Raw genomic sequence first — 11,963 nt, 5'->3', positions numbered from 1 at the left:
AAAAAAAAAAAAAAAAAAACTGATACTATTTAACTTGGATGACATCATAAAACAATAATTTGAACTGAAGTGGATGAAAGAACTTTTATTACATTTTTTTTTCCTTATGCATTCTGCTTGGAAAATTAGCAAGGTGTCAAAGTTTGGCTTGGTGTGGTAAATTAAAAAAATATAAAAAAATAAAAAAGGAGGGTGAAGACCATGAACAAACAAGATCTCACATTTTTATGCACCCATAAAAAAAGATTCAAATTTTATGGCCCTAACCCAGGTTATTTCTTACAAGTGAATGGCTATTAAATTGCCATCACGTTTCAAACATCCCCCACCACCCCCCCCCAAAAAAAATGCCAAGTGTCATCTTGTTACAGCAAATATATAATAATAATAGGAAAAATGTTTCACAAACTTCTACTTCTATATTAGGAATCCTTTCCTGCACACTCCCCTTTTTGTTAAATTCATGGATTTATGAATACATTTTCACTTCAAAAACTTTTCTTATTTCATCTAAACTATTGTAATGACACATATAAAAATATGAGACGGACTAAAATTTGAATCTAAATTTTTAAAGATGTATAGATGATGATGTGGACAATTTGCCCAAGAAATTCAGGACCCAACGAAATATTAAGGGTTTGCAGGAATGTATTCTTAGTATAAACTTGCAAAATGATGATATGAAAAACATTTCCAGATTTGTGAACCAACCAATCTACCACATGGCAACTATTAAGGGCATTCAGGAACTCCATCCCTAATAGTACTCAACTTTTAGGTTGCTATCTTGTAAGGGATCGAAGGGTTAATTTCGAGGATGATCAACAACTGCAGGCTGAGGGTTGAAAGATAATAGAAAACTATTGGTGCAGTTTAAAGAAGACATGGGAAGTAGTTGATGCTAGATTATATACCTACTTCTTCAGACAATGAGTGTTTCACAAGTTATTGTGCACGGCATAGGAAGTGATTGAACTTACCCTCCATCGATGTTCTTCAAATCCCATCCCTTCAATCCCCCAACCTCTGTGAGAGCCTTTTTCCACTCGTCAATGATCCTCTGATCGACATTCTTGTCGTGTTCCTGAAGACCCTCCGCATAGGTCCCAGTGTGGTGACGGACGTCGGCGGGATCAACATGGTAGAAGATGGGCAGGACATCTTGATTCAAGGTTTTCTTGCACTCAACAATCTCGACGAGCTCCTTGAGGCACCATTTGCTCGAAGCGTAGTTCTTGGAGAAGATGGGGACAGAGATTCTCGACCGCTGGATGGCAGAGAGTAACTCTGGGCCGATCTCCTCCCCGGTGCGGAGTTGAACGTCGTCCATGAAAGTATGAATTCCGGCAGCATCCAAAGCATTGTAGAGGTGGCTGGTAAAGGTATTGCGAGTATCTATACCCCTGAAGTTGAGGAATACCTCATAACTCCGACCAGATGAGGAGGAGGAGGACGACGCAGATGATGATCGAGCTGCCATGGAGAAGTCTTCTCCGAAAGATGAGAATTTTCTTTTCATTGCAAAATCTTTTTCAAAGTAATCAATCTTCACTCTTCGATTGCAGACCCTAATTTATTAGGCGGGCAACAATCTTGTAAGTAAGCTTCTTGATTCACTCCCCCACACTTGTTTCTTTTCCTTTCCCTCCTTTTCTCGGAAATTTCACCATTCACCACCTCTCAATCTCTCTCATACGTAAAGTCTTCCTTCCAGCTGCGAAGTCCCCTTCCATTATTGATCTCTACTACTCTTCACTAGATAGCACTAGTGGATCGAGTCGATCGACCCAAGAATCAAGCCACTTTTTAAGTCCCTCCCCAGTTGGCCCCATCATTTTATTTATTATTATTATTTTTTAACCACGGGTATTTAAGCTTGACATGAACTTAAATGAGAATCATTAAATTTTCATTAAAAATATAAAAGATCACTAAGCACCAAGTATGCTTGTACCAAGTTTATTGCTTACTGTCTACCCTACCCCTTGGGTTTTGGGCCCCTTCACTTATTCTCCCTTCCTCACATGTAACGAGCCAATCCATTTTCCCTCTTACTATGCCACTTACCATTCAAACAATTTATTTGCTCTCATTCAATCAATTGATCAAATTATATATCATGGTCATGCATGTTCACCTTAACTAGGAATACTAAACTGAGTGGCAATGTAACAGATAATGTGGCTAACCTCTATGTTCCGTAGTTTTTTTAAATAATTTTCTTTCCATGGAAAAAATATTCATTTTCATTGCCATTTTATATATAGAAATTGTTTTATGAGCCAGGGACAGTTGTACACCTCAAGTGAAGCTCCGTTGGTTCTAAAGCATTGTGTGTTAACAAATGTCTCCAGCTTGTGTTACATGTAATCAAGGAAATCTTTGAGCCTGAACTGTAAGACCGGATAGATTTGAGAGGTTCCTTATTATCAAGAAATAAAAAGTTCGCAGTTGGCACCACTCATTTTTTATTTATTTATATAATATAAGAATATAATTTCATTGCATTTTCCATTAATCTTAAGTTTTACTTCTCACAGCTCATGTTTGCAATGTATTCTTTCAACACGAACATGATCAACTCAGGAATTCATTAACTGAAATTTACAGCACCGTATCTTCCATCATAACAAGAGGAACATAGGAGAGAGAGAGAGAGAGAGAGAGAGGGTTCTCAAAGACGAAGAAGTCATAAAATCAGCACTAATGACTTTCCAAAAGTTGCATTAGCTGAAGTCTTCCTTCCGATGTACATACTGGATGATCTTGCATCTCTCTCTCTCTCTCTCTCTCTCATATCAGATTTTTCGTATTCCATTTGTAGATATAATTTATAGGGAGAAGGTTCCCTAAAAGAAAGTGTAGCCACTTCACCGGTGCAAGGTGCATGGGAGCACTAGTAGATGCATTAACATGGGCAGGATTTTCACTTTTCATGAGTGGTGGGGTAGCCATTTCAATCTGGTGCAGAGATCATGCTATCTTTCAGTTTTCTTTTTTCCTAATTTGTATTTTACTTTTCAATTTCAAATTATTTTTAGTGAAAAAATTAATGGATCTAAGTGCAAGTTCAAACGAAATTTAGTGACTAAAATTGTAATGATTTTAAATTAATAATTATATGAGGGGTTGGGATTGCTATCTAATCAAGTCGCCATTGCGACAACATGGGGACTGATGAGATTGAGAGCCGATCATCTGCTCGTACGAGCCGATGAGTTGACACTAAAAAGGTACCATGTGTCCAACCTCCTTACAGAGGTAACCTTCTGTTAATTTATTTATTTAAATTTTTTTCTTTTATTTTCCCTACTTTTGAGAAATTTGAAATTATTCAGATTTTTTAATCTTTTTTATCTCCTCTATTTGTGGGGAGTTTTAGATGATGAATATTTTCTAGATGATCCATTCTCCATGGGACTAAACATTTTTTCTTTTGATAGATAGGGGAGGGAAGTAGGTAACAATCAGGAGGCTTGAACTTGAAACCTCTTGATGAGCATGAGATTTTTGCACACCATAACTCACCAACTATGCTACGTAGTTGTTTATGGTACTAAATTTACTCCACCCCTTAGTGATGACACGTGGAAAGTAAGGAATTCTCGTTGACCAACATCCACTTGGCAGTAACCAATAAAGACCTAACCGCCAAGGAATGACTCCCCACATGCTATGTTTGGTAGCCAAGAGAAGAAAAGAAAAGAAAAAAGAATCTAGTAAAAAAAGAAGGAAAAGGAAAGAGAAGAAATGAAGTTACATGGTGAAAAAATAAAAAAAATATATATGTATGTTTAGTTACCATTAGAGAGAGAAAGGAAAAGAAAATTTTTTATGTTTTCTTGTGTTTCTGATAAGATTTTTTTTTTTTTTTTTTTTTTTTTTTTTTTTTAGAGCGAAAGAAAACTTTATACTTCCCAATGTGAATTTTGAAATTCAAAAACTAAATATTCTCTTGGCTTAGGACATGCCAAGCACAAAGTGAACTTCCTAAATTTTTCTTTTCTTCTCTTCTCTTGACTAACAAACATAACCTAAAGTACCCCCACGAGGATTGAAAAGCAAAAACCACCCAGCAAGGCAAAAGTGGGCGGTTGATTACTGTAACCACCATCATCCAAGACACGAAAGGAAAAGGGTAATCCAGAAGAAGGTAAGGAGGGTTCTACCAAATAGGATTCTATGGCATAAGGGATCAACCAAAAGAGGTACACAAGCATCCAACCACAGAGCAGGATGGTATTTTCATAACCCATCTGTCTTTCCTCAGAACTTCCTTGGACACAACTCAGGTCCACAAGTTCTGCTTGTAGGCCTTAACCTTGTATTCTGCCCCCCATGTTAAGCTGTTAAATTAAGATTTTCCCGTTCTTGATGTCAATTACCAAAATTGAGACAAAATTTAAGTTTTTAGCTCAAGATGTGAAAACTCTAAAACTTATCATGGAACAAAAATATTTCACAATCTTCACACCAGTGCTCTCTTGTGTCCGATGAAATAACTTTTAGGCCATGAGTGGCCATGAGTCGGATATCTTCAAGCATGTGAATCCATGGGTGGTCATTGAGTATGGATTACTCCGAAAATGATTGTGCATAGCATTTGAAAGGAGCGAGCATTAGCATAGGAAAAGGAGGAGCTCATGGCTCAACATCTGGGAATTTCTTGCTGTTGCCTCATCCAATTTGATGGTTCGAGCTTACAATGTATGCATGCACCTTCACAAGTTGCTGCAAATACAAGAACATCTGTGAATCATAGCTTAAACAAACAATAAACTATTGCTAATATAACCATAAACAACAGATCATATTTAACCATGGATATATCTATCATTGTTGGGTGTTTCAAGAAGCCAACCTCTGTGTCTGGGTATGCATGATCAGAATTTGTGAAAGCTTGGATGTCTCACTTCCAGAATCAAATTTTCAGGCTTTAAATTGTATTCTTAAATGGATTCACCTTGAATCCAGAAGTAGAACCATAGCTGACCCACACTAACAATCCATACTCCATGCTGCATTATAGGACAAAAAAAACAGCTTCTTTGCCTTCTTAGCCTGGTAGAGCATGTGGCTTGCATACCAAATATAGTGGGTTCATGTCCAACAAACAGCAAATGAGAAATCTGTCCCTACCTTCAACCACAACTAAAATAGAAACTCAAAATTTGCTCCACATAAAGTCACAAGTTCACATTAACAAAATATATAATATGCAAATTCAGATTCTGAAGTCTTAATCATCTAGTCTCTTTTTCAACATCAAAACCCACACAAGCAGTCAGTAGCCAATAATGAGTCATTCAGGTAAATAGAGAACACAAATAGAAGCATTATAAAAATAAAAAATAAACAACTGTGTCATAAATCTTCATATGGAGTGAACTATAATTCTGCCTATAATGGTTTTGTTATAGAACTTCTATTCAATAAGGCTTTCTAGGTGGTTTGCCTAGCTGCTTCCTGGAACTCTAGGCATACATCTAGCAGCTGATAAGTTTAACATATAGGGAATTTGTAACCATCACTTATTTTGCCACATGGAAGATGATAAGGTGAATTTGCTGTCAGATATAGGAAATTTTATAGCTCGGCCATGTGTCAAATTTCAGCCTCAAATTCAATCATTTACTTTTCCAATTTGTTTATAACCGTGAACACTACTGTAGTCCCGATTTTTGTTTTGCCACGTGACAAACTCGAGGCTGAAACTTGACATGTGAATATGTGACCTTGGGATCAATATGTCAACAAATTTTCAGCCCCGCCTCAGATGCCACGAAACAGAATCAGGGCCAAGGTTACAGTTTAACTTGTAACCAACATGGTTACAACTAGAAGCTCTCACATACGCACCAAAAAGAAAATAAAAGGGATCTTACCCAGGTTTGTGAGTAGTCCTCAAATGTATAGAGATGCTTTGATTTATTTTTTACCTGCAGATCGTACAATATGAACAGAGGTTTTATTTCAGGAAGGTCACTTGCGCAGCCAACTGAATGAATGTGAGCTCAACCGTAGCTCTGTGCCAATGGATTTCTTCCAGTTTCCGTCCTCCAAATAAAAAAACCTCCAAGTAGAAGGGACCTGATATCATTAAATACACAATACCACTCCATGCTGTTAAGATTAATTAATATAATTTTCAAAACTAAATGAAAAAATTAAAAGAAAAACAAATTTGAATCATCACATGTAGAATAACATGAATTTATGGTTACAAAGAATAAAGGACTAGAGAGGTACCTGGAAGGCCTAAGAGAGTTCCACTTGAGATGTGCATCTTTAGTTATATGGGAGGATTTCCTAGCACTATATCTAACAGTGGAGATGTCAATAGGAAACAAATACCAACCCAGCATTTATTCTATATGCTTCAACATGGCTAACATAAAATGAATCTTAACTCTGTCAATTTCTCGGGTTTGACAGATCTGGGATTTACATCTCTATCTTGGAGGAAGAACCGAGATCTATCCAATCCTCATGATCCGAGAGACCAACACCTGAAGCAGGAACCTCAAATTCAAGCTCCCCCACCACACTCATTTCCCCTGGGTTTGGCTCTACATCTGAAGCAGAAGTCTCGATCTGTTTCCAGATCACCTTTGCTCCCCTCTTCCCCTGGTCTTCTGTTCCATCTTCAAGAGCTCAACCTTCTCTGGTTCACAGAGATGAACCAAAGCCCACCCTCTAGGGCTGAGACTCGTTCTTCCCCATCTCAATGGAAGGTTGCAGACACTTCAAATCCACTAGGAGATGATATTCCCACATGACTTCTTCCTGTCCAAACTTCAATTCAAAATTGTTCACCCAGGTGAAGTTTCTCAAGTTGGAGAGATTTGGTAATCTTCGGAATCTGGTAATCTTTCCATAGATGAGCATCACTCAGAATCAAAGGTCTCAAGGATTCCAATCTATCAAGGCCTTGAATCTCCGTTAGTTTTTTGCACTTGTGAGCATTTAAATGCTTCAAGTTTCTTCAGTTGGAGAGATAATGGTAATCTTTCCATAGACAAGCACCACCCCAAATCCAAGGTCTCCAAGGATTCCAATCTATCAAGGCCTTGAATCTCCGTTAGTTTTTTGCACTTGTGAGCATTTAAATGCTTCAAGTTTCTCAAGTTGGAGAGATCTGGTAATCTTTCCACATACGAGCACCACCTCAAATCCAAGGTCTCCAAGGATCCCAATCTATCAAGGCCTTGAATCTCCATTAGGTTGTCGCAGTAGCAAGCATCTAAGCGCTTCAAGTTTCTCAAGTTAGAGAGATCTAGTAATCTTTCTATAGAATACCCCAAATCCATGGTCTCCAAGGATTCCAATCGATCGAGTCCTTGAATCTTGGTTAATTTTTTGCACTAGCGAGCAATTAAATGCTTCAAGTGTCTCAAGTTCGAGAGATCTAGTAATCTTTTCTATACAATAATCATCTAGGATCAGTTTTTCCAAAGACATCAAATTCTCAAGGCCTTCAATCCAATTTAATGCACAAGATCTTATTCTCAACAGCAACAAGGAATCCAAACCAACAAGGCCCTCACTCAACCTTAAAGTAAATTCATGCAACAAATGAGTCTTAACCATAGTTGTCACAGCGCCAAGGCGAACCAAGGCGGTGGAGTGTTGTCTAAGCGCTTAGACGAGAAGGCTCACGCCTTGAGGCGAACAAGGCGACCAATTGTTATTTTTTATTTTCCCTATTTTCTAACATTATTTAGTAAGCTATATATACTTTGTATCATAAAAAATCCAGATTAAGCAACTTCAAGTCATTAAAAATCAACATTTAGTCATATTAAATTATAAAAAATTAACATTAAGTCATATTAAGTTATAAAAAATCAAAATTTCACGAAATGCTCTAGTTCTATAATAAGTTTGACTGGTCAAATGAGATTATTTTTACATGAGACTTTTTGTATCAATAATAATATCAAGCCAGCTTTCCAACAAGTCTAAGATTACTTAAATCTGAGTTGTAATGACAAAATTATGCTCCGATCAAACTTATTTTTAAGTGCGCAAATGCTGTTAAAATCGTCTGAATGAAAATAATTTTATGGATATCAAAACAAAAAATTAATTTACCGGACTTTTGATTTTTAGTAATGTTTTAACATGATAGAATTTATAAAATTTTTATAATTTAGAAAAACTCCAGCATTTAAAAGTTGAAAATCACCCCTATAACCAAAATCCAGTTTTTCTTCTTAGACTGCGGGGTTGACTTTTTATCCTTTTGGAATTTGATTTTTAAACTATTTTTATTGGATTCAAATAGGGGGTATTTGCTTATTTATGAATAATATCTTAAGTAAATGAAATAACAAATATAAAAAGCATTTACTTAAATACAAGGCGGCATGCAGTGTAATAAGGCAACTGTTGCCTAGGCCCCAGGCAAACCGCCTAGAAGCCTAGTCGTTGCCTAGGCGACGCCTTGACAACTATGGTCTTAACTCTTCAAGTTTAAGTGTCTCAAACTTGATAGTTTCCCAATTTTCCTTAATGATCCACAGTATTTCATTGTCAACAACTCAACAGAGTCCAATTCCTCAAGGCCCTCAATCTCGGATAACATCGAGCAATCCTCGAGTTTTAATTCCTCCAATTTTTTTAAGTCAGATATTTTCCCAATTTTCCTTAATGATCCACACTCCTTTATTGTCAACAGCTCCATAGAGTCCAGTCCCTCAAGGCATTCAACCTCGGACAACATTGAGTAATCTTTGAATATTAATTCCTTCAGTTTTCCCAAGATGGATATTTTCCCAATTTTTCTTAATGATCTGCAGTTCATCATCTCCAACAGCTCTAGGGAGTCCAACCCTTCGAGGCCTTCAATCTCTACTAAGCTCTGTCAGATTCAGAACTTTTAGATTTTTTGCCATCTGCATGCAAAAAAGAGAAATAACTTGTCAGAGAATTTTATTTTAAAGAAGTTCATGATTGATTACATCAAACAAAGGTGAAAGAAATTTCTTACAGACCTTAATGTGCTTCCAACCCATCAAGTTATTTGTGATGAGACTATAAGACAAATCAAGAACAACCAGGTTCATTGGATGAAATTTCTTCAGTGTAAATTCCGGAGGGCATCCTTTCCATCTAAGCCATATCAGTTTTGAGAAATAAGGCATGAAGTCTGAAGCAAAGTGTGCATAATCAACTTGGTGTAACCTAAGTTAAGTCATTTTAGTAAATCCTTCACTCATCAAATAGTATTGGTTTCTTGAACTACCTCCGAAGTCAATGCAGAGCCCTTCCAACTTTATCCGTTCCCTAAAACAAAGAATTTAAAATAAGTACATAAAATAAAAAATTTGACAAGTACAAAATTTTTTCATGCTCATGGAATTTGGTCAACTCTTGTGCTCTATGGAGCACTTGTCAAAAATTGGACCTGGTGAGAGCCAACATTGTAAAGGACCTCCACCAATCTTATTCGTGAAATTTTAACCCAAAATGAGCATGTTATATGGACCAATTGTGCATCCAGGGTGGGAAAATCCGCAAAAATGCTATTAGACAATGAGGATCTGTGGCATTTTCAGATGTTTCTTTGAAAAATATTTCATCTATATGCTCATATAGGGCTGAAAATTCACCATTGAAATGAGTGCAGGATCCTCTACAACATGGATCCCACCACATCTACTATTACTATGCAACAAGAAGTTCACCAACCTCAATGACATTTCAGTTTAAAAAAAGAAACCTATATTCTTACATCAAATTTTTGAAACCTTAAAGAATGAACCAATGTGTTCTAGGTATTAGGTCCATCATACTTTATCTTTTAATAGCAAGTGCCTTCAGTGAAAGTATATGGTTAGCTTATGCTAACAAACATCACCAATAATTGGAAGCATAAACTAAAGTGTACTGAACATTTATTGAGTACCTACCGTATGTTTCTCTGGCACATACAAGGCTTCCTCTTGAGACCACAACCTACTATGCCTTCCGCGGACCTTAAGGTTTTCTTGACGAATGATTTCCTTTTCAAGATCTCTAAGTAGATCATGCATCTTTAGTTCACCATTTTCACCAATCTTCACCAAAGACGTTTGGCAAAGAACCTTAATTCCTTTGTTGGGGTAATACTTTTGTTGTTTCCATATCCAACAGGCAATATTTTTATCCATTCCATTGAAAAAGCATGCAATATCAAGAAAAATCTGTTGCTCACAATACATTAATCCATCAAAACTTATTTTCAACTTTTCCAATACTTTAGCATCAAGAAAATGATTTTGTAGCATTTCCAGTATATCTTGCCAAAATAATTTTTCCATGCCAAATAAACTTGAACCTATAACCTCAAGAGCCAGGGGAAGCCCTCTAGTTTCCTTAACGATGTCTTTTGAGAGATCTAGATATTCCTCTGGTATTTGGTCCCTTTTGAAAGCACGCCTGGAAAGTAGTTGAAGAGATTGATTTGCATCCATTTCAGGGGTTCATATCTCTCAACCACTGCATGATGAAATAAGATATACTCATTTCTTGTTGTGATTATAATCCTACTACCCAAACCAAACCAATCACACTTCCCAACTAATCTATTTAATTGAGATTTTTCATCCACATCATCAAGAATGATTAGAACTTTCTTTCTGCAAAGTCTCTCTTTTATCATATCAGTTCCTGTGTCTTCACTAGTGATTTTAAATCTTACTCCTTTCAATATGTCAGAAAGAAGTCGATGTTGCAAATAGATAAGTGAAGTATCTCGAACATTTTCAAGAAAATTACATCCTTCAAAGTGATGCAAGATTTCATTATAGACAACCTTAGCGATAGTTGTCTTACCAATCCCACCTAGTCCCCATACTCCCACAATCTTTACATCATCAGATTTAAAGTTTAATAAGTTCATTTTTTCTACATGAGATTGGATTCCAAGTAGGTCATCAGAAACAATCAGGGAGTCTTTTTCCAATTCAGTGGAAACTGTAGCAACGGCTAATTTTACTAAGGTCCTTCATTCCTGTCCAATTCAAATCAACAAAATAAGTAGTTGGAGAGAAAAAAATTAAAATTAAAATAGAAGAAAGGAACCAAAAAATTTTACTTGGATGAAACCATAATTAAGCTAACAATAGGGAGTAGTTGGACTTACCCTCCTCCGATTTCCTTCAAAACCCGTCCCTTCAATTTCCCAACCTCTGTCAGAGCCTTTTTCCACTCGTCAATGGTCCCCTGATCGACACGCTTGTTGTGTTCCTGAAGAGCCTCCGCATAGGTCCCAGTGTGGTGACGGATGTCGGCGGGATCAACATGGTAGAAGACGAGCAGGACATGTTGATTCATGGTTTTCCTGCATTCAACGATCTTGACGAGCTCCTTAAGGCACCATTTGCTAGAAGCGTAATTCTTCGAAAAGATGGGAATAGAGATTCTGGACTGCTGGATCGCAGAGAGTAGGTCTGGGCCGATCTCCTCCCCGGTGCGGAGTTGAACGTCGTCCATGAAGGTATGAATTCCGGCAGCATCCAAAGCATTGTAGAGGTGGCTGGTCAAGGTGTTGCGAGTATCTATACCCCTGAAGCTGAGGAATACATCATCATAACTCCGACCAGATGAGGAGGAGGAGGTGGACGGAGATCGTCAGGGTGACCTACTCCGAAAGACGAGAGTTTTCTTTTCATTGCAAAATATTTTTCTAGCTAATCAATCTTCACTCTTCAATGGAAACCTTTCTCCGCTCCCCTTCCCTTTCCTAGCTTCTAATTCTTGAGCACCCCAACATCAAACCCAGAATCTTGAGAGCAAACGTAACTGGTACGACAGTAGTCAGGCTTCTCGCCGCCTAAATTAAGCCCCACAAAGTGGGTGTGGATATATCTCGGCAGCTCTGCTACTTTTCTTTTTGCGTTTTTGATAAGACGCTCTGCTACCCTTCACTCCGGTGTAAGTTTGGCACCGGCCCGCCCTGAAGGTTAAAATTTCTG

The 11,963-nt window shown here is 37.4% G+C and overlaps 2 protein-coding genes and 1 long non-coding RNA gene across 4 annotated transcripts; all 3 read right to left on the bottom strand.

Annotated features, from left to right (window-relative positions):
* Nucleotides 1–28: 28 nt before the first annotated feature.
* On the bottom strand, nt 29–2,059 carry LOC122058425 (disease resistance protein RPV1-like). The gene has a single exon (XM_042621109.1). The coding sequence runs from the start codon at nt 1,520–1,522 to the stop codon at nt 980–982; it is 543 nt and encodes a 180-aa protein (XP_042477043.1). The 5' UTR covers nt 1,523–2,059; the 3' UTR covers nt 29–979.
* Nucleotides 2,060–4,338: 2,279 nt separating this feature from the next.
* On the bottom strand, nt 4,339–7,462 carry LOC122057001. Of its 2 annotated transcripts, none has more exons than XR_006133427.1 (4): nt 6,253–7,462; nt 5,889–6,093; nt 4,865–5,154; nt 4,339–4,734 (listed from the first exon to the last, which is right to left on the bottom strand). It is a non-coding gene; the product is annotated as an uncharacterized LOC122057001 (long non-coding RNA). The 2 variants fall into 2 exon arrangements; XR_006133428.1 differs by having other exon boundaries at nt 4,865–5,142.
* A 1,002-nt stretch (nt 7,463–8,464) lies between these two features.
* Nucleotides 8,465–11,481, bottom strand: LOC122057999 (disease resistance protein L6-like). Its single transcript, XM_042620372.1, has 5 exons — nt 11,132–11,481; nt 9,940–10,425; nt 9,251–9,291; nt 9,000–9,154; nt 8,465–8,866 (listed from the first exon to the last, which is right to left on the bottom strand). The coding sequence occupies exons 1-5, from the start codon at nt 11,479–11,481 to the stop codon at nt 8,465–8,467; spliced, it is 1,434 nt and encodes a 477-aa protein (XP_042476306.1).
* Nucleotides 11,482–11,963: the final 482 nt, after the last annotated feature.

Source organism: Macadamia integrifolia, chromosome 12, assembly GCF_013358625.1.
Source record: "Macadamia integrifolia cultivar HAES 741 chromosome 12, SCU_Mint_v3, whole genome shotgun sequence".
NCBI classification, from domain to species: domain Eukaryota; kingdom Viridiplantae; phylum Streptophyta; class Magnoliopsida; order Proteales; family Proteaceae; genus Macadamia; species Macadamia integrifolia.
Note: the sequence above shows the minus strand (reverse complement) of the source record. Positions and strands in the feature narration are given on the sequence as shown.